The sequence below is a fragment of the Eretmochelys imbricata genome, chromosome 2 (genome assembly GCF_965152235.1).
Source record: "Eretmochelys imbricata isolate rEreImb1 chromosome 2, rEreImb1.hap1, whole genome shotgun sequence".
Lineage (NCBI taxonomy): Eukaryota > Metazoa > Chordata > Testudines > Cheloniidae > Eretmochelys > Eretmochelys imbricata.
Genome location: NC_135573.1, coordinates 167,137,374 through 167,157,899, shown reverse-complemented (window position 1 = coordinate 167,157,899; position 20,526 = coordinate 167,137,374). Strand labels below are relative to the sequence as shown.

Below are 20,526 nucleotides of genomic sequence, written 5' to 3'. Positions count from 1 at the left end.
GATGGTTCTCTTAATATCATGGTCTCTTAAAATCTGCAAGATCCTCTTTTACCTTTCAGTTGCCTTTCCTGCAATTGTCTTTTGGCATTTATCACATCATTCTTGGGGGACTTGGAAGTTCAGTCACATTGGTGCAATATATGCATTCATCACAGTGAAAGTGGATTCTGATTTAACCTCTTATGTATCTGGAGCCTAATTCACCACCACATTAATCCAGAGTTTTGCTGGTGTAATTCAGTGGCATTACATTAGAGTAAAAATGAAGTATCACTGTGTTGAATCAGGCCCAACCTGTATAGGAGCTTAAAAGGTCATCTCTAACCAAATTTAAGCATATTAATTAAAAGAATAATGGTTTGACTGGGTTAGAAGGGCTAGGTTTTCATAATAATAATATATCATATAGTGTGCCTGGGTTAGGTTATCTGTACAATACTGGGCAATTCATATTTTGTTGTCTGGAAAACATAAAGCATCAAATATTTATTGTTGCATCAATAAATCTGAAATACAAATCCTGCTCCCTGCTCAGATGATGTGACATCACAAGATGATGTGACACTAGAAATACCTCTGTAGAAGGGAAGGAGACCATACAAGGCTCATCTTCCAACTGAAACAGAAAATGTTGATATTTAATCCAATCCAAGTATAAAGCTTCAGACAAAACTTTAAAACTGACACCCATGCCATTGATCACAATTAAAAAAATCTGCTTTAATACGTTTAAACTAATTTCCTTTCCGCATCCCCTCATGTTAAACACTCTCCCTTTCCACTCGTTTTCTTCCCCATTCCTGCTCTAACACATCCAGGCTCCTGTTGAGTACATTGATACGCTATACCTCCATGGCTATTTTCAGTAATTAAAGTACTCTGAAAAGTTACTCTGTAAAAATGTGCTCCATTTATTCGTGCAGAGATCTATTTTCCTAACAGCCAGACCTGTAAATTCCCTCAGAGACAAGCTTGGCTCTTTCCTTCTCTCACATCTTCCCCAGTAATAAAAGTTCTGCAATTGGTTCGTCTCTAAGGTGCCACAAGTCCTCCTTTTCTTTTTGCAAATACAGACTAACCCGGCTGCTACTCTGAAACCAGGACTACCTGTGCAACTGTATTATAATAAATGGGGCTGCTTAGGTGCAGCTGATTGGAATTAGGCCTTGTCTTTGCTGGATTTTTTAGCCACCAGTGTAGCTAAACCAAAGCAGGTGCACCACTGCAAAAGCCGTAGTAGAAGCATTGCCTTGGTTTGTACTATTTGCCATGGTGCAGCTCACCTCAGGTTGCCGCAAGTCAGTACAGTATGTCTGCACTAGGTTTATGCATCAGTGCAGCTACGCTACACTGTTTAGCTACACTGGGGGTGAAAAACCCGTGTAGACAAGGCCTCAATAAAAACAAAATCATGTTGATGATGTGCAAGAACTTGTGGAACTCTGTGGAAAACCAGCATTTTTCAAAGGGAAATGACTGCGCATGTACATGAGGATTCTCCTTCTAGCGATCATTCTGCTGTCCTTCCTTTATATTGTGTTTTTTCTGTGCTATGTCTGTGGTGATAGTTCTGCCTCTCTTTTAGGTAAGCAATGTCTTTTGTAGCAATAATATCATCGTCTTTGACTTTTACTGCTAGCCGTACCACAACCCAGCATTCTGTTTGCCTTCTTTGTTGCAGCTACCTATGGGGCTGAAGGCTTTAGAGATTTTCACGCAATAATTCCCAAATCTTTTTCCTGTAAGTATACAGTGTGCTCTCAATTCACTGACGGGCATGTCCATTTAGCACTTTTATTTTTTCCGTCACTTCAGTGCTCACTAATTTACATTTGTCTGCATTTAATTACATATACTCTTGAAGGACTTAAACGGTCTAGTCCTTTTTGTATCCCCACATTAAGTTTTTCTCTTAGTATATACAAATGTTTTAAAAGTCACATTTGGCTGGGTCTGCTAATACAGAAAAATTTGTAATTTTTGAAAAATAAGGCTAACTTTGTTCAATAATTTATTTCTACAAGCAAGAGAAAAGGGCGGATGCAAGATTGGCTGAAAACAGTCAAGTGACAAGACAGTACATTTTTGGGGTCACATTTGCAAATGAGTGCTTCCTGACTGCCACTGAGTTTAGAGAAAACTACTGATCACTTCTGATTACCAGTCATGTAGTGTATAAATATGTTGTGTTTTTTAAATTGCTAAGAGGTGAGTGGTATTTTTTTCTGGACTTCTGAATTATTCTCCTCATTAGGAAGAAAGCTGGAGAGGAAATGTGTGCACTTGTCCCAGGCTTAGGTTGCATATGTAATAGAAATGCTTTATCTTAAAAACACATTAAAATATCTAGAATGACCCTATAGACCTATAAAAGATGCACAGCCTACCAGTGCCAAAACTAAACTCCTTTGTCTTCAACTTCTATCCTGTAGCAATACATATATTGGGCCAAATTCTACCATCAATTACATCTGTGCAATCCCACTGGAATCATTTTACTTCAGTGCAATTGTTGGGTGTAACAGAGATCAGAGTTTGGTGAACTGGTTTCATATTTAGAAGAACATCAAGGTCTATTGTCCCTTATTGACCTTGGCTTAATATATGTCATTGTTGCATCATCTTTTACATCTCTTGTCGATATGAAATCATTGTTATTACAATGGAAGAAAATCCTGGCTCTGGATTTGGTGAAAATAGGTATGTGCTCAGCCAATCATTTACATTTTTTCATTGCTTTTATTTTGCTGATAAAAATAAAAGTTTTTGGAAAAAAAACCCTCAATTGTAACAATCATTTTCAATTTAAGAAAAGGCTCGTTTTCAACAACAAATAAAATTAATTAGAAAAATTTTGACCAGCTGTAGTATTGAGGAAAAAGATGAAAAGGTTATTACTCTACATTCAATATAATACAACCCCTGTGCAGGGGTAAAGAGTGAATAATGGAGTTATCATAATTGACTACAGGCCTCTCCCATAGTTGGTTAATTCTCAGAGGTTCAGGTCTTTGCTGTGTACTCATAAGATAACAGTCACCTATGCAGCAGCTGCCAAAGGCAGTTATCGTACACAAACATTTTACCTGTAGTTTATTCATATTAGCAAGAGAGAAATTAATTTATGTAATTCAAACAGTAGTACCTTTTTTACCCTTATTACCTGAATAATTACACAGTTTCACATGCATTAAAAAAGGGACTTAAGATAAACAGGAAGAAGCAGATTTTCTGATGCAATTCTTTTATAATGCCAACCCATTCTCTCATCCACTCAGCCTGCATGGGGAATACAGTGACTATGTTTTAAGTATGGGACCGCTCCATTCAGCCACCAGTTCCTGTATCCGGTCTAAACCATTCTCCTATTTTCTCCTGCTGACTTGGCCCCCTTCTCACCACTTGTCCTTGGTTCTAGAGACCTTCTCCTGTCACACAGTAGCATTCAGTCATGCTGTCCCAAGTGCACGAGTCCTACTCCTTTTACTTCAATCACAGTTCCAGTCCCAGACGCCTCAGCCTCTTCCCTCTCACTCTTTGGTTTCTTCATCTGTGCCTGAATCCTCTTCTTTCCCACTGCCATGCTGTCTCCTTCCATAGTGACAAATAATCAATCAGTATGTAGATTCAAGAACGGTACAACCCTCAATCTCTTCCTATTCACAGAAGAAGAGGTGTCTTGGTAAGGCTATCGAGGATAGAGAGTGGCAAATGTATTTTTTAATGGCATCCATTATCTTTGATGGGTACTCATTTTCACTATTTGGTGTCCAAACAATATGGATTCATAATTACTCTCCTTCCATTTCATTTGGATTGACGATGCAGATATTATAGCTGCGGAAATCTGAAAGCCTTAATCATCTTATGTTTGGTTACTGGTATCCATTGCACATTATTCCATATGTCACAGAACTCACCACGTTGCACATAAAAATGTCTCCATATCACTGGTTTCTGTGCCTAGGTATATTGTACATTCTGTTTAGAAGTTTTCTTCTTTGATTTGATTGTTTCTTTGCCACTATGTTTCTTTTGTAACAAAACTGAGTGGCATCCTGTATTGTTTTTTTCAGCCAGTAATATTAAAATAGAGACTCAGAGTGATGAAGAGAATGGGCGTGCCTGTGAAATGAATGGGGAAGAATGTGCGGAGGATTTACGAATGCTTGATGCCTCTGGAGAGAAAATGAATGGCTCACACAATGGCCCAGGCAGCAAAGCTATGTCAGGAGTTGGAGGCATTCGACTTCCTAACGGAAAGCTAAAATGTGATATCTGTGGGATAATTTGCATCGGTCCCAATGTGCTCATGGTTCACAAAAGAAGCCACACTGGTAAGGCCTGGCATAGTTTTTCCTTTAGGGCCAAGAAATGGCCATATAAATAGGAAAAGACTTATTTTATGAGTGTTGGGAGCATGTTCCCTTTTGTATGTCAATGCAGCTTCCTTAAGCATTTGAAACTGTGTTACTGAGCCATTCCATTCTGACTTTGAAATGAAGCAAGATTCCCCCTAAAGTCAATTGATTCCATCCCAGAAAGTCTGAAATTGAAAAGGAACCCATGGTTTAAGGGTTCAGCACTAACATATGCTATCATAAAAGCGGCAAAGAGTCCTGTGGCACCTTATAGACTAACAGACGTATTGGAGCATGTGTCTGTTAGACTATAAGGTGCCACAGGACTCTTTGCCGCTTTTACAGATCCAGACTAACACGGCTACCGCTCTGATATGCTATCATATAACTCAGTGGTTCTCAACGATGGGTCCGGGGTCCGAGGAAGGCCCCGAGCAGGTTTCAGGGGGTCTGCCAAGCAGGGCCAGTATTAGACTTGCTGGGGCCCTAGGGCAGAAACCCAAAACCCCATCGCATGGGGCTGAAGCCGGAGCCTGAGCAATTTAGCTTTGCTATGGTGTAGGCCCTCAGGCAGTTGCCCTGCTTGCTGCGCCCTTGCTTTTGTATGCAGAAAACCAGTTGCTGTGGCACAGATGGGCTGTGGAGTTTTTATAGCATGTTGGGGGGAGGGGTCTCAGAAAGAAAAAGGTTGAGAACCCCTGGTATAACTGACATGAGACTTACATAACAGTTTCACTGATTCCATTACACCATCAACAATGGTAAATTATCCTACTTACAAACATCGATTCCAAAGGCATCCCTAAACTAACTTGACATGGTTCATTTTTTTTTTTAAAATGTAGGCAAAATTACAAGAACATTTTCTGAATGGTTTTGCACTGTTAAGTGAACACTGTTCTTCTGTTTCCAACATTGCAAGAAGATCATGCTATTAAAATGATCAGTGCCACAAATTAAGTAAATTACAAGTCTAAGAATCTTTTTTCATAATTTCTAATAAGGTCTGAAAGCAACCAGAATTGATTTCACTGCAGACGCTTTACAAAATAAAAGCCTATTATAATGATCATCAGCGAGAATTGATTCTGAAGGAGTTCCACTAGGACTTCAGAGAGACATGGAATGAAGTTGTTTTTTCATAAATGGTAGCTTTTCATTATCACGATGCTGTAGATCTTCTGCCTGGGTTCTCTTGTTCTAAAGAGCCTCAAAGAGCGTAAGAACTAATGATCATAACGCCACACAGTAAAGTCTAAGGGCACGATCCTGCCACTGACTGTGCCTGGGGACAGGTCACCTTGAACTCAGTGCTGCTTGGCACAGGCATGGGGATGAGCTGTATGTAGTCAGTTTCAGGATCAGAGCCTAAAATTGTAGCCCAGTTTCTTGGGTATCAAAGGGACGAATTCAACCTTGGAGTTTCCAATTGTTGTTACCTTGATAAATTATGCTGCTTAAAAGAAGGGATGTGACAATTTTGCACAAATACTTGAAGAGGGGAAGCAGTTATTAAGAATGATGTAACCAGCAGTACTAGCCTGTGTACTAGTGAAACAAAGTAGCCAATAGAATTGTTTACCAAGAAAATTGTGAAAGCAACTTCCCTAGAGTTATTCAGGAGGAGGTTAAATAAAATGCTTGTGGGTTCAAAGTAGAGAACAATAATGCACTAACTGGGGAGCATGCATAAAATGACCCAGAATAACCTTTCCAACTCTAGTGTTTATCATTTTAAATGCAACTGTCCAAGCTACAGTCGTGAACTGTACTCTAGCATAATACTGAATAGAGATGATAAGAAATGGTCATGATGATGTTTAGAAATGCTGTAACACTTACCTATTTCAAAACACTGTGTGATTAAATTAGATACAATATAGCCTTCTCTAAGGGAAAAGCAGATGTTTTGTATCTTTATTGGAAAAGCAATGAAAAATTATTGAAAGTGTGATACTGCAATGTACTTCATAGCGGTAGTAAAGGGTTTGGCGGCTTTTTCTTTTATTGAATGTTAAAGTGTAGTTCTTTAAAAATTGATAAAATGTCCACAAGAGTTCTTTTGACAGACCCATTTGGTTTATACATATAATGGTATAAAGAAGGTAGTGTTGCATGAATTGAAACAGAATGTTGTGACTTACTATGGAATTTGAAGACAGAAGAACATTCTATTGTTTTGCCAGATAGCTATTTTTATGAACATGTAATATGCAAGTAGCTCTGTTTTTTGGTCAGCCCAAGGCTTCTGACTGTAGTATAAAGCTACTTGCATTATGAAGCTAATTCATCATTTGCTAAAAGTATGATGCAACGGGTAGGTGGTGAGGGAGGGGAGATACTCACTGAAGTTTCTGAAGAGCAGGGGTGTTAATGGAGGTTATACTGATGACAGTGGTATATAAGCCACCTGGGGGCATGTCTGGCCAAGGTGAAGTTGTGGACACAGCTTTGCCTATCTCCATATACCAGACAGTGTCCAGCAAGCAGTGCTGGGTGGACTGTATACCATACCTTTCAAAATGGCCTAGCAAGGACTGCCTCTGAGCACACTTCAGTCTCAACTCTCCTGGAAGCATATCTGCTTTTGCCTAGCACGTACATAGTGAGCCCAAGTCTCCTCTGCCTTGCAGCTGGTGGAGTCATTTACATCTATGCAGAGTGAGTGTAAAATGTTACTAAACTAGACTGGCAAATTTGCACTCACTTTTGCACAGGTGTAAATGGATACACAGCATGCAAGGCAAGGCAGCATTAGGCCCAAGACCTCCAAGAACTCCCAATGGAGTGTTGCTCCTCTGCAGGGTACAACACCACCTGTAGGATTCTTAATTTGACCCCCTGTATGCAAGTAAAGTATACAACATGTAGATTGGTGTGGAAAATGCAATGCATGCTTTAATGCACTCAGTACTACCTACATCTTTTTTGATTTTTAATAAAACTAAACGTTCTAAAGTTAGGTTCCTTAATTGTCTTGCCAGCCTGTCAGATAAAGTCACTGCTTTGAACAGGGTCTGATGCTGAACTCCTTTTGCAAGTAAATCTTCTGAAGTCCATTGGCGCTCACCTTGTGCAGGAATTGGAGAAGGTGTTCAGGATCAGGCTGGGCCATTCTAAATTAAAGGGATGTCATAGGGAAATAGTAGTAACCATCTTCCCTTTCAGGTCTGCTGTGAAAATTAAAGTGGAAATGGGATACACTATTAAAGACATTTAACTCACTATGCTGAAGCCCAGTTCAATATGTGCCTGATGAGGGAATAAGCCTTGCAAATGAATTACTTTGCTGTTAATTCATGTAAAACCTGCATATCCAGTGAAGTGCTCTTAAATAAATATTTGATAAATGAATAAAACCTGGCACACTAAAACGCCAAAATATGATGACTGCCTGGCCTGATAAGACATAATTACTTCTAATGAAAACACCTGCCAAGTGTAGATATGCAGAGTAGCACCTGATGTTTTCTGCCCACTCCTGTATGCAAGTAGCTGTAAAACCCCGACTACTCACCTATATTGTTACCAGCTTCTCCTTATTGTAGAAAAGGATTCCACTCATGACTATCTGACCCCCCCACCCCATCTGTTAGGTGGTTGATGATATTCAGCCTATTGTTCCTTTCATGTTAAATTTTTAGGAAAGCACTTTTAAAATGAAAAACTCATGTTTGCTGATTTTGAGACCCCTGAGCATGGGCTCATGGTTAACTTGCCATACCGGTCTGTGCTATTTTGGAATCCCTTAGCCAAAGTCACTGGTAGTCCTGTATTTGATCACTGTCTCCCTAGCTAGGTGTCAGAAGCACACAGCCATCACCATATCTGCTACCCCCTGCTATTGATCATTTAAAGGGTTCATACACATTATCCAGTAAGAAGGTAGGGTGGCACGGTGCATTAGGGCACTAGACTTTCACCTGTCAAGACCTGAGTCTAAAATCTTAGCTAAAGTCACAAATGGGGAGGGCTGTGGCCATCTCAACAGAGTCCTCATTTTTCTAGCTCATTAAAACAACATATATGGCCTGATCTTGAAACTTACTTGAGCATCTGCAACTCTCATTGAAGCCAAAAGGAACTGCAGGTGTTTCACACCTCTCAGGATCCTCCCCATAGTAGGGTGTGATTGGCAAAATGTCCTGGCAAGGATTGTTGCAGGTCAGGATTGAAATGCCTTGAAGGACCTGTGTAAGGAATAAGGCCCGGCACCTATCTACACAGGAGCTGGTTTGTGCCAGTGGTTAGAGCAGTGGTTTTCAACCTGTGGTCCACAGTCCCAGGAGGTCCGTAGATTATGTCTAAGGGGTCCGCAAAAGGTGGTTGTTACCGTACAACAGTGGTTTTCAACCTGGGGTTCATGTCCATGACTATGTCTAAGATTTCCAAAGGCGTCTGCACCTCCATTTGAAAATTTTTAGGGGTCCGCAAATGAAAAAAGATTGAAAACCACTGGGATAGAGGATAGCACTGAGAGTGTGTATGTGGGTGCACCTGCAATAAGGAACCTTTTATTAGGGATGAAACAATTGCAAGTAAGGAGGAGATGATAAACTTTTCTCAAGGGGGAATGAAATTCACCCCTACATTGAGAGCTAGCTTGGACCACTAACACTTAAGTGGGACTTAAATGGCACCTAGGCCTTGTTGGCCCTCCACATGAGCTGAATTTTACCCAGGAAGAATAGTGCTGTGCAGAGCAGGAAATCAGAGAACAGTTAAACCAGATTACTCAAGTAAAAAGACAAATTTTACTTTCCGAGATCTGGTGTCTCTCTCTCATTCTGTGGGAGATGCTCAGAGCCAGTGATAGCCCCAGATATATCCTAGGCTGGTTTGCCATTCTTGTTGAAGGTTGTTTGGTCTGTTTAGGTCCCATATTGAGTACATGCTTTTGCCACCCCATAGCTGTAGAGTGGGCAACGTGGGTATTGGGAGAAAATATACATGAATTAGCTGTCTTTTAGTGCAGATGTATTTTCAGTTGTTGTAATACGGTGACTTGAGTATTGATTTCCTAATATATGCTCCCATTTTGAGTTCTGTAGTATTATAGAGTACACATCATTTTCAGTTCAAATTCTCCAGCTGTCTGCCTTTCCTGCCCAATGCAAGGTTTCACCCTGTCATTATGAGAGCTGTAGGTTGGAGACACTTTTCGTTCTTACTCTACATGCCTCTCCCTGCATGCTTTTATTGTCCTTATTTTCTCCTCTTTTGCTTCTCTGAGTAAAACTAATGGAAATGAATGATAGAAAAGCTGCTTAGTAAGAATTAACTGTTTTCTCTCTATTTGTGACTGTCAGTGAGAACTGGCTTCTCAGTCACTGTTTCACTCCACCCTAAAAAATATCTTACTTATTAACTGCTACAAAGATGTAGAGAACACAAACCAGAGGCAGACGCCAATAACTGCTCAGTTCTTTGCAATACCTAGTGTAAACAGCTTCTTCTCAAGAGATCATATGGTACAACCCTGGAGGAATAGCTCCTCAGACTTCAGTGGAGCTGCACCATTTTACACCAGCTGAGAATCTGTCCCTTAAAGTTTCTTGGGCCCAGATCCTCAGTGGTAGTTAGGCATCTCATTGAAATCAATGGGAGTTTAGATGCCTAAATACTGTTAAAGATCTGGGTCATGATGAAGACAGGGACTTATTTCCTAAACTGGGAGATCTAGACATACCAGAGGACACTTGGTCAAACACTCCTTTTCACAAAATAGCCTCCCATTAGCCCATATTTGAATGTTAAAGGATGTGATCCTGATTATAGAGATCAGCCGAGCAAAGGCTTCTCCATAGGTCAGATTGTGCTTCCCTTTTATCTGTTTGTTTCTGAGCTTTCTAACCATATTACTCAATAACGAGAATGGTTATAGCTTGTTTTTGTATGCTCACACACGCAAGCTAGTTGTTTCCAAATGTGCAAGATAACAAGAGATGTTCATATGGGTTGGGGGAAAGGAAGCATTTACTGGTTTAACTTTTTTTAATCATGTGTTGTTCTTTTGTATTGGACAAAACCGTCATTCAAAAAGAAGATCAATTCTGATTTATCCCTTAAACATTAGCTGACTTATCATTATTTTAGTTTTCGCTTAGGACAAACAGATGTCAGAAAATTAGCTTCAAAGGCTGGTTTGACATCAGACTCAGGGACTATTTCTTACAGCAAAAGGGAATGACGGAAGGAATTGGGGGGAATGATACACAGGATTTCTTTCTTATGTAAATTGTCCCATCTAATCCAACCATTTGGTGCAACTCGAAACACAGATCACATTTACCAGAGATTATAAAAAATCACATCCCTCCAAACCAAAAGGGTATAACAACTTCAAAGAGCAGTACCAAAAAACAAACCAAAACAACAACAAAAAACCAACACCAAAGCCATATTTGCATCTTTGTATGGGCAAGCTGACTTGCTCCCTTGATAAAGTGTACCAAGTTAGACAAATGACTGTGCTTCCTAAAGGGTTGTGTGTGTTTTTTTTCCTGAAGTGGAGAAAAGCACATTAATATAACTCCTATGTTAATATCCTGCCTGAGGAGGGTCAGGACGTTTGTATGGCAGGTACAGGGTTTCCTTTACACTGTCTTAACTTCTCATTTTACTTTTTTCTCTCTCTCTTTCTCTGTCTCTTTCCTGATTTGGCTGCTTAGGGACAGACAGGTAATGGAGAAGAAATTGAAAGGGAAAATACAGGGAAAATGTAAATGAAAAGAAGTTATTATAACTGTTATAATGAAGTGCCTTTCATTTAAATATAAGAATGTAACGCTGAAATGAACTTGTGATCCTGAAATGCATTTTTAATGAGTTTCCTTTTTATTTTGCTGCTTCAGTGGCATATTTTAAAGACCCTTTGAAAAAAGCCACATTAAAAACCCCACCAAATGCCACAACATGCAAAATTGGATATTGGTTTATTCCAAAACTGCTGATCAGGAAGAGTGGCTCTTCAACACAAAATGTTGCAGTCACTTTATTTAAATGAGTTTGAATTTGCATTGTGATGTGCCATTCTGATTTAGAAAAAAAAAATTAGATTTTCAGATCAAATTGACCCAGCCAGTGAAGCGTTAAGAAACTGGCAGGTTTAGTCTGAAAGCCTCATGTTATATCAAACCTGCAGCCGGTGGAAGTCATAGAGCACCAGTGAGAAAACAACTTTCTCACTGAAATCTTTTTCTTGTTACTGTGTAAGATTTTTGTTCTCACATATTTCTCCTTCTCCTCATAGGGGAACGCCCTTTCCACTGCAGTCAGTGTGGAGCCTCCTTTACTCAGAAAGGCAACCTCCTCCGCCACATAAAGTTGCATTCAGGCGAAAAACCCTTTAAATGTCACTTGTGCAACTATGCCTGCCGACGCAGGGATGCCCTCACGGGCCACCTGAGGACTCATTCTGGTAAGTAACTACATCCAAGCACTTTCTGGACAAAGTTCGCTCACTTCCAGGTCAGGCCAGGAGTTGTGTGCGTGCTCACTGCCGCCATGTCTCCAATGGCTGCTTGGGTCAGGATACAGGTAGGCTCCCTTCAGGCTTAACCAACTTGTGACGTGAACAAAAAGTGTGTAGCTGCAGTGTTTGAGCAGTAAGAATGCCTCATCAGAAGCTGCTAAACTCTGCTTATTTTAGCAACTCCAAATAATCAGCTTTTCTTTACTTCTTGGCACCAGGCTAGTTGGAAATTCCCACGTTAGAGTCTGATATTTCAACCCTTAGGTGAGCAATCCCTTTCGTGGGACTACTTGCATGAATAAGGGCTGCATGATTCGAGTGAAATGCACCATGGTGCGGAGCCTGCCTAAGGCTTCTGCACCAGTGAAGTCCCACTTAATCCCTCAAAAGAAGGTTTGAGTAATGCATAGGCTTGGTGCTGGCTCTCTAAATATGAGGTTAATTTCACCCACTGCGCATAACATATGTTGTGTGCTGCATTCTACTCGTAGAGGTTTCAGGTGGGGGTTGTTATTTCTTAAATAAAAAGACTCTAATATGGAAGCCTGGATAAATATTTTCTAAAATATTCATGCTTGTGCTCATATCTACCTTTTCATTTAACAAGGCTTCTCAATGTTTAAAAAGGTCACAGCATCACTCTCCTTCTGAGAGCAAATCCCAAATGATACCCACACCATTAAAAGTGCCTGCAACCATGCCAGCTGGGGCTGCGATTTTATCAGATTTCACAAGTTAAGCTGGAATTCTCCTGGTCAGTATTTGGATAGGAGGCCTCCACGGGAAACCCCTTGTGCTTCCGGAAGTGATGTAAAAAAGTTAGCATTCAGCCAATAGCCCTGTATGGTGGTAGCAGGCTCTGGAAGTGCCATTTTTTACATGAGGTGAAAACCTGACCACTAAAGATTGCTCTGTTTGTAAGAGATGTTCTCCCAGGTGTCCAAATCAAATTCCCTTTGGATTCTGCCTATATCAGGTCCTAATTCAGGAAACCATTTAAGCACAAGCTTAATATTAAACATGTGCTTAAGCTCCTTGATTTCAGTGGGATTTAAGCATGGGCTTAAATGATATCCTGCATAGGGATTTTTTTCTGAACTGGGAATATAGGCATTCTGCTTATCTAAAATTGCCATTTCAAGGAGATACAGTATTCCTCTTCACTTCCTCTCCAAACAAGTATTGTGTTGTCCTTTATGCTATTTAGCAGCTGTAGCATTCCATCCCAGATATGGGTGAAGTGATTTCTATACAGTTTGAATAAAGTTTTGAGATTCTTTAGGATATGAGACACTATATAAATATGCAATATTATTATGATTAGTAAAGTGACATCATTGTATGCAAATACGTTGATGGTCTCAGTCCAGTTCCTAGCTGACAGTGGTGGTGAGTGAAACTCAAAGATGAGGTTTGTATAACCATCCAAAAGTACAGCTCCTTATCAAAATTAGCCAGTCTTTTTAGTATAAGTCTATAAATTTTGGGCCAGAAATCTCATGTGAACAGTCATTGTTGTAAGATTCCCAAGTACTTTCGGCATTTGGTCATGCTAGATATACCACAAACAGAGCCTCTGTCATGATATTTCAGTGCTTCTGCTTCTGGATTCTGCCAGAACCAGGAAAATAAAAATATTTTTTATAAAAATTATCCAGGACTGATTTGAACCTAAAAAAAAGAATCTATTTGGATTTGGTTCTAGTTTTAAGTATAGGGTTGAGTTGGTTCTCATTGCATCAGACCTGGTTCATCTATCTCTAGTGGACAGTGGTCTACACAAAAACAGTCACCCCAGTTGGCAGTCTCTGTGCAGAGAGGACTTGGAGACTGAATTACCTTCTCATCCCTACAGTTCTTCCCTCATCAACCTGAGAATTCTTCCCACATCAAGGATGAGGCACATAAGACAAAGAATGGAGGAAGTCTTGTAGCGCTGCGACCCTTTCTGTGCCAAACCGGCAGCTCCCCAATGCAATACATTCTAAGAGGTGGAGTCCAAGGCCCTGAAATTCCAGAAATTGGGATCCCAGCACCCCAAGATAATTTTCAACTTATGAACCCAGGATTGTACCATCAAATGTCCTAGAATTTTGCAAAGCCTTTAACTTTAAAGAAATCATTATCAATATGCAAATCTTTATTTTACAAAACCCAGCAAACTGAATACTTAAAGGATGTTTGCAAATATGATGATAACATTTGTCTGAGGTATTTGGTGCCTCTGTGGTTCTCTGATTTTGCTGTTGCATGCCACCACTCACCAAGACAAAATTCTATTTGATATCATACTTTGCCCTCAGATATTTAGACCAGTTCCAAAGCAGAGAAGAAAACCAATCAGGCCCAATGACACATAAAATGTGTGGGGAACTAAGATTGCCCTAGTTTTGAAGATTTAAGGCCAGATTCCTCGGCTGGTGTAAATCAGGGTAGTTCCATTGATTTCAGTGGAGCTATGCTAGTTTGTACCAGCTGAGGACCTGGTCTTTAAATTAGAGAATATAAATAAATTTTCATTGTTGTTTTGAGAGGCCCCAAATACTCCATTGAGCGTTGGCTGTAGATAGTCACAGCACGAATGATTTCCTGTTGTTATCATTATTATTCTGTCAGATACTTAATTTCACTCATTCGCTAAATTGTGTTTTCTGCAGTTGGCAAACCTCACAAATGTGGATACTGTGGCCGAAGCTATAAACAGCGCAGCTCATTAGAAGAACATAAAGAACGCTGCCACAATTACCTGCAAACCATGAGCCTCTCAGGCAGCTTGTATCCAGGTAGGAGTGAAAAGCAGAAAGGGTAATCCTGGAACCAGTACTCTCCTGTCACTCATTAATTACTAGGGGATGGTCCAGTTGAGCTATCTGGGAAGTGTAACTATCCATTACAGTACCACCACTGAACAGATTTTTGGATATATATTTCCATCTCTGTCTGGGTAGACAGATAATTAGTTGGAACTATTGTTGTACTTAATCAATATTGAGTTTTCTTGTTTTCTTTGCTCCAATCTAAAACAATCAAGCTAAGGTATGAAGGCTAATTTTGGCTTTTACATCTAGAAACAACACCTTCAGGTAACCAGCTACAAGACTTGGAATTCCTTAGCTCACCAGCTGTGCAGGCTAAAGCATAGTTATCCCAACTCATAGGGCTGGAACTTTCCTATTTATTTTGAGTCCTATCGATTACGATACTCAGGGATACAAACTCTTGTTAAAAAGGTAATTCCACTGCCAAGAAGTGATTTAGAGCTAATTTACTCTGAAATGCACACTTTGGTATGGGGTGGGAGAGGTAAGAACCACACACACCCTTACATACCTGCATAGGCTTTCCGGACCTTGTGTCCCAGTGCACAACAATGAGTAGGCGCTCAATGCCAGCTGCTCCTCCCAGGCCAAGCAGATGACCAGGAAGAGAGAAGAACCTTAGCTCTGCCCCACAATGCGCTAGAGGAGCCAGTCTGGAGAGGGTAGTAATTTGCTGTTAGTAGGCACCAGCAGCAAACACCTACCCACCTGAACCAAAGGGAAAGTAGGGAGGGAATCGTGCCTCGCTGCAACACGATTTTTTCCTTTGGGCCTGTGCACCAACATCTGATCCCGGGTCTGGGGCATGTGGCAGAGCCACAATCTGTTCCTTAGAGAACACAGAATCTAAACCTGTGCCTAAAATTGAGCAGGTCTTGCTAATTAGGTGTGTGAGACTGATCACAAGAGGTAGTCGTACCAGATGTGTTTATAGGCATTAGTTCAGGTAGAGAACAGAGTATCAATGTGCTGTGGAATTTAAGGTTACAGTCCATCTGATAAACTGCATTTCTTGCCTACCTTTTTGATCCTGTAAGTATATATTATTCAGTTTGTCAAATGACAAAATGGTACTTTATCTCTGACCTATTTGCAATGATGCCTTATTTAACATTGTATATCTGAACAGCACTTGAATATGTTTTTACACGTTACAAGATAATGTAAAGTATATGCACATAATGATAATACTGAATGCAGCTGAGATTCTTCTTTCCAACAGCATGTTAGAGCAGCACTCCTTCTAATTTTGTTGAGGGATTGGAGAATGTATAAATAGGAGGAAAGCTGGAGCTAATGTACTCAGAGCCATGATATTTATTCTGTAACAGGGTGATAGGATGTAGAAGCAAATAGTCTGTCTGGGGTTAGAATTTCCAGTGCCTGGCATAAAGGTTTGCTACGTCTGTGGGCAAAACAAAACAACAATTTGTGTTAGCTTTTCAGTTACTTGCTGAAAATAAAATATTAGTAAAGAAAAATATGCAGATGAAGCTGAAATCAGTAACCAGAAACTTTAACAAGAAATAACTCTCAAATGTATGGGACTGTGCTTATTATAAACCCTGACACAAAAAGCTTAGATGTTCACAGCAGTTTAGGGTTGTGCAGCTCATTATTTAATATTTGAATCAGATTGAAAGTTGGCATATTCAGAAGTGGTTTTTAAGAAACATTGCTTTCTTGCATACACAAAGAGTATCAGCCAGATCCCTATTATATCTAATATGACTTTGATTTTAGAAACTGGGAGTAAAATCTAAACATTGTATTTTGCCACAGATCCTACTTTTTAACAAAAATGGGTATTATTTCTCAGGTAATAAACCAGTTTTTCATTTAAAAATCCTTTGTTGAAAGTGATCCTGGTATTTTAAATTACATACAATGCTCCCTAACTCATCACAAACACAGTTTGACTTCAAATGCCATTTTTCAATTTTAAAAATATTATATCTGTAAAGAGGTAAATATGCAACAAAGCAGTTCGGAATGAGACCTGGTCCTTTTGGTATTTAAAAATATTTTTAAAGGCATGCTTTTTATACTTAGAAAAGTAAGTCAGTCTTATATGCAAGAACTACTGTTCATTCAACTTTTCAGTATGTATTATGGAGCTATTACTATGATAATAAAGTCCCACTGATTGTTGTATTAATAGAATCATAGAGCTGAGGGGTAGGGTCATCCGGTCCATCTCCCTGTTACTGCAGGATTATTTTCCACAGCATATTTTCTAGTATTTTGTCTATTCTAATTGAAAAAGTCCTAAGCAATTGATTTCTACCACTTCCTTTAGGGGCCTGATACCTCTCATTGGGAAACGTACCTAATATGGGCAGAACCAAGGAGGAGGGTGAAGGGGAACAACATATTTTCTTTCATTTTGTCTTTGAATTTGAAGGAGATTTGGAAAGGAAATCCTGGCCCCACTGAAATCAATGGCAAAGCGCCAAACAACTTCAGTAGGGCTAGAATTTCACCTTAGTGTCTGATGCTGCTTCCACAGACATAAGTGGGAGTTTTGCTATTGATTTCAGTAGGAACGCATGAGACCCTCCAAGTACTATAGAGAATATCAGAAAAGACAAACTATGAAAACTTATAGACTGAGCTTTACTGTTGTGGTTTAGTGTATTATCAGAATCAATCAATAGAGCTATGGCATAGTACAGCCACAAAGATACACAGGTAGATGGTGTAGGCATATACAGATATCAATGTTTTTTGTTCCCACAAAAAAATTCAGTGAAAACACAAAAACAGAAACAATTTTCAGTTTTTGGCAATGAAAACCCCCCAAAATTCAGGTTTGCCACCAATTATTGGGGGGTGTGGTAGGGTGGGCATAGGTTTCAGTTTCCAAAAACTGGAAAATACTAGTTTGGGCCTAAATTTTTATTTTTTGCTTGCTATTTTTCATCCTCCCCCCTCCAAAAAAAAAAAAAAAATCATGGGCTAACCCTCCTTTAATTCTTTGGAAATGTTATTGTGCTACCTTCTTGGATGCCATGGGGAAATGTGTTTGTGTTTGCATTTTGGTGTCAATGTGGAAACTGCTACTTGTCATTATGTCCTTTAGAAACAGTGACTTTTTATTGCTTTGGGCCTTTACCATAGAATTTTACCCTTTTGTGACTTCTAAATTGGATTGTTGTAACATACACTCCAAAGGGCTATTCTTGGAAAACATCTGGAAGTGTTAGCTTATACCAAATGCAGAAGCTTGCCTCTTTAATGGGTGCATTGTAATGAGCATACAACACCAGTGCCCGGTACTGACTGACTATGCCCACACCTTGAATAGCATCTGGAAGTGATCAGTCTTTAAAATCTTAAATGATCTGGGGCCCAGTCATTTCAGCGAGCACTTAACCACTGTAGTATGTCATCCTGCAGCCGTGGTTAAGATCTGCTAGATTGCTCCTGCTATTGGTTCCTAGAGTTGTCTTCCATGGGGGCACTCTTCTCTGAGGGCATTTAACGGCTCCTTCTATTGATCCACCCCACCTGAGTCTGTCAACTTCAGGGCATGATGTAGCCAACCCTATTCTATCAGGCTGCCATTTAAATGACATATTGCTAACATTAGAGAGACAAGGTGGGTGAGGTGATATCTTTTATTGGACCCATTTCTGTGGGTGCAAGAGACAAGCTTTCGAGCTTACACAGACCTGAAGAAGAGTCGAATTGGTCCAATAAAAGATATTACCTCATCCATCTTGTCTCTCTCGAATATCCTGTGACCAATACAGCTACAGCAACACTGTATACATATTACTAGCATGGGTCCATTGGGTTTGCTTATTCTGTTCATGTAGGCAACAGATATGGTTACTTTGACTAGTGTGAGGTGTCGAGTTACCACAGCAGTAGATACCATGTAAACATCTATCAATAAGTGAGCACACCTACTGAGAAGATAACATGTCACCAGCAGACATAGAATATAAAAGACAGCTTGCTGAATCAAGCTTTTTTACTTGATGATCAGATATCAAGTCACAATCTTGCTTAAAATATTCATCTCCGGGCAAAAGATTAAAAAAAAAAAATCCAACGTTACACACACTTGATAAAAGAAAAGGAGGACTTGTGGCACCTTAGAGACTAACCAATTTATTTGAGCATAAGCTTTTGTGAGCTACAGCTCACTTCATCGGATGCAACTTGATAGATCACCTTTTCTTCAGCCATTGGATGCTCAGAATAGATATAGTTTACCATCCTGGAGCTCTTGTTGTGCCAGTTCAGTCTCATACCCCTTCAGCTTCCACCGGCAATTGCTACAAAGTGACATAACAGGAACCTTTTCCCTAGGGGCTCATAGCTAAGAATCTCTTTGCTGGGCTTCCTTTCTAAACCTAAAACTTCTTAGCAGCAGCAGGAAGTCAGAAAACAGTCTGAGTGCAGAAGGTCAATGCTCTATGATAAATATATGTTCAGCCACTGGACTAGCTAAAATTGGATTTTAATGACTAACACTGTATCAGGGAAGTAGAGTAATAGTGAACTCTCAGAGAAGTTGTTTTCTACGTAAATTATAAATACATTCTTCTATATGAAGTGATAGCCATGCCCCATTTCTGTTGAAGCGACGCTTATTGTGCTGGGCTTTTCTGTCACTGAAAGGTAGTGGGGGGTGGGGAGGGTAAGAGGGGGAGTGCTTTGTATCAAAAGTAATATTAAAGATCTTAGGGCCTGATTCTCCATTTTCCTGCACCATGTGTAATTGTTCAGACCATTGCAAGGTGGGTGTAAAACCAAATCAGAGTGATCATGTTAGACATCCATTTTGCACCAGTGTAAATATTAAATGTGTAAATTGTGTAGTGTAAATAACTAGACAGGGCACAGAGCAATTCAAGCCCCAGAAGCTGTAGTTGTACTTTGCAATCTGTTATCTCTACATCCTATTTGAGGGGAAGATGAGAACTGATATAATTTAGTCAGCTTAAGGGACAACGATGCAAACAGTCAGAGTCAACCTGTGCCTGTCAGGTAAGATCCTGGTTTTAGTTGGTTGCATGCTAATGGAAAAGTCTGACTAACACGATACAAAGATGGTAGTTCCATTAAAATGGAGCATGCATGCCTAACCCTCTGATGTCATTTGATTTCAGTCATAAAAGAGGAAACTAACCAGAGTGAAATGGCTGAAGACTTGTGCAAGATAGGGTCAGAGAGATCCCTCGTGCTGGATAGACTAGCAAGTAACGTCGCCAAACGTAAGAGCTCTATGCCTCAGAAATTTGTTGGTAAGAGTTAAACGTTTGCTGTCTCCTAAAAAAGCCTTATAGGGTTTTCAGTCTTGCATCATGATTTTCATTTGTTATCATTAAATTAACAATATATAAATATATAGCATTCGCTAGACGGATGCATTACAAAAAGGATGCTTTCTGCAGCTTAACTTTCCATTTTACAGCTTTTGTGGGGGGTTCAGTATTCTTGCCTTTTCCACTGTTGATGCCCCAGGTTTTCTATATGATCATCCTGGGAATCGAGGCTCCTACTCAGGAAAGCACTTAAGCAGATGCTTAAGGCTACGTTTTGTTAACTTCCCCCATCAGGGGCAGACCCTGTGTTTTGACACATGTGTAAGCATGTGTGTGTAAGTGAGGTTGGGCTGAACATAAGAGGTTAATACTCTTTCACTCTTTCAGAAAGGTTGTACACTGGTTTACTTCATTTCGTTGGTCAAGTATAATTTATAAACCTAGAAATATGTGCCCAGCTGATGAGAATAGTAAAAGAAAAACCAAGATCAATTTATACTTCTACACGTACATACTATAAGCAACAAAAACTTCCATAACCTGCTTCCTTATTTTAGTAATAGACATTTTCTTGACTCAGTGACTTGACTAGG

The 20,526-nt window shown here is 39.8% G+C and overlaps 1 protein-coding gene across 13 annotated transcripts in view; it reads left to right on the top strand.

Moving 5' to 3' along the window:
- The window catches only part of IKZF1 (IKAROS family zinc finger 1), a 94,638-nt gene that overhangs the window by 62,489 nt on the left and 11,623 nt on the right, over positions 1-20,526 (top strand). For 3 of the 13 annotated variants that reach the window (XM_077810945.1, XM_077810957.1, XM_077810956.1), the window contains exons 4-8: positions 1,682-1,741; positions 4,077-4,337; positions 11,614-11,781; positions 14,493-14,618; positions 19,778-19,912. In XM_077810945.1, coding sequence (XP_077667071.1) covers positions 1,682-1,741; positions 4,077-4,337; positions 11,614-11,781; positions 14,493-14,618; positions 19,778-19,912 — 750 coding nt within the window. The remainder of the gene's footprint in view (positions 1-1,681; positions 1,742-4,076; positions 4,338-11,613; positions 11,782-14,492; positions 14,619-19,777; positions 19,913-20,526) is intronic. The other 10 variants (XM_077810947.1, XM_077810954.1, XM_077810946.1 and 7 more) reach the window with 9 other exon arrangements.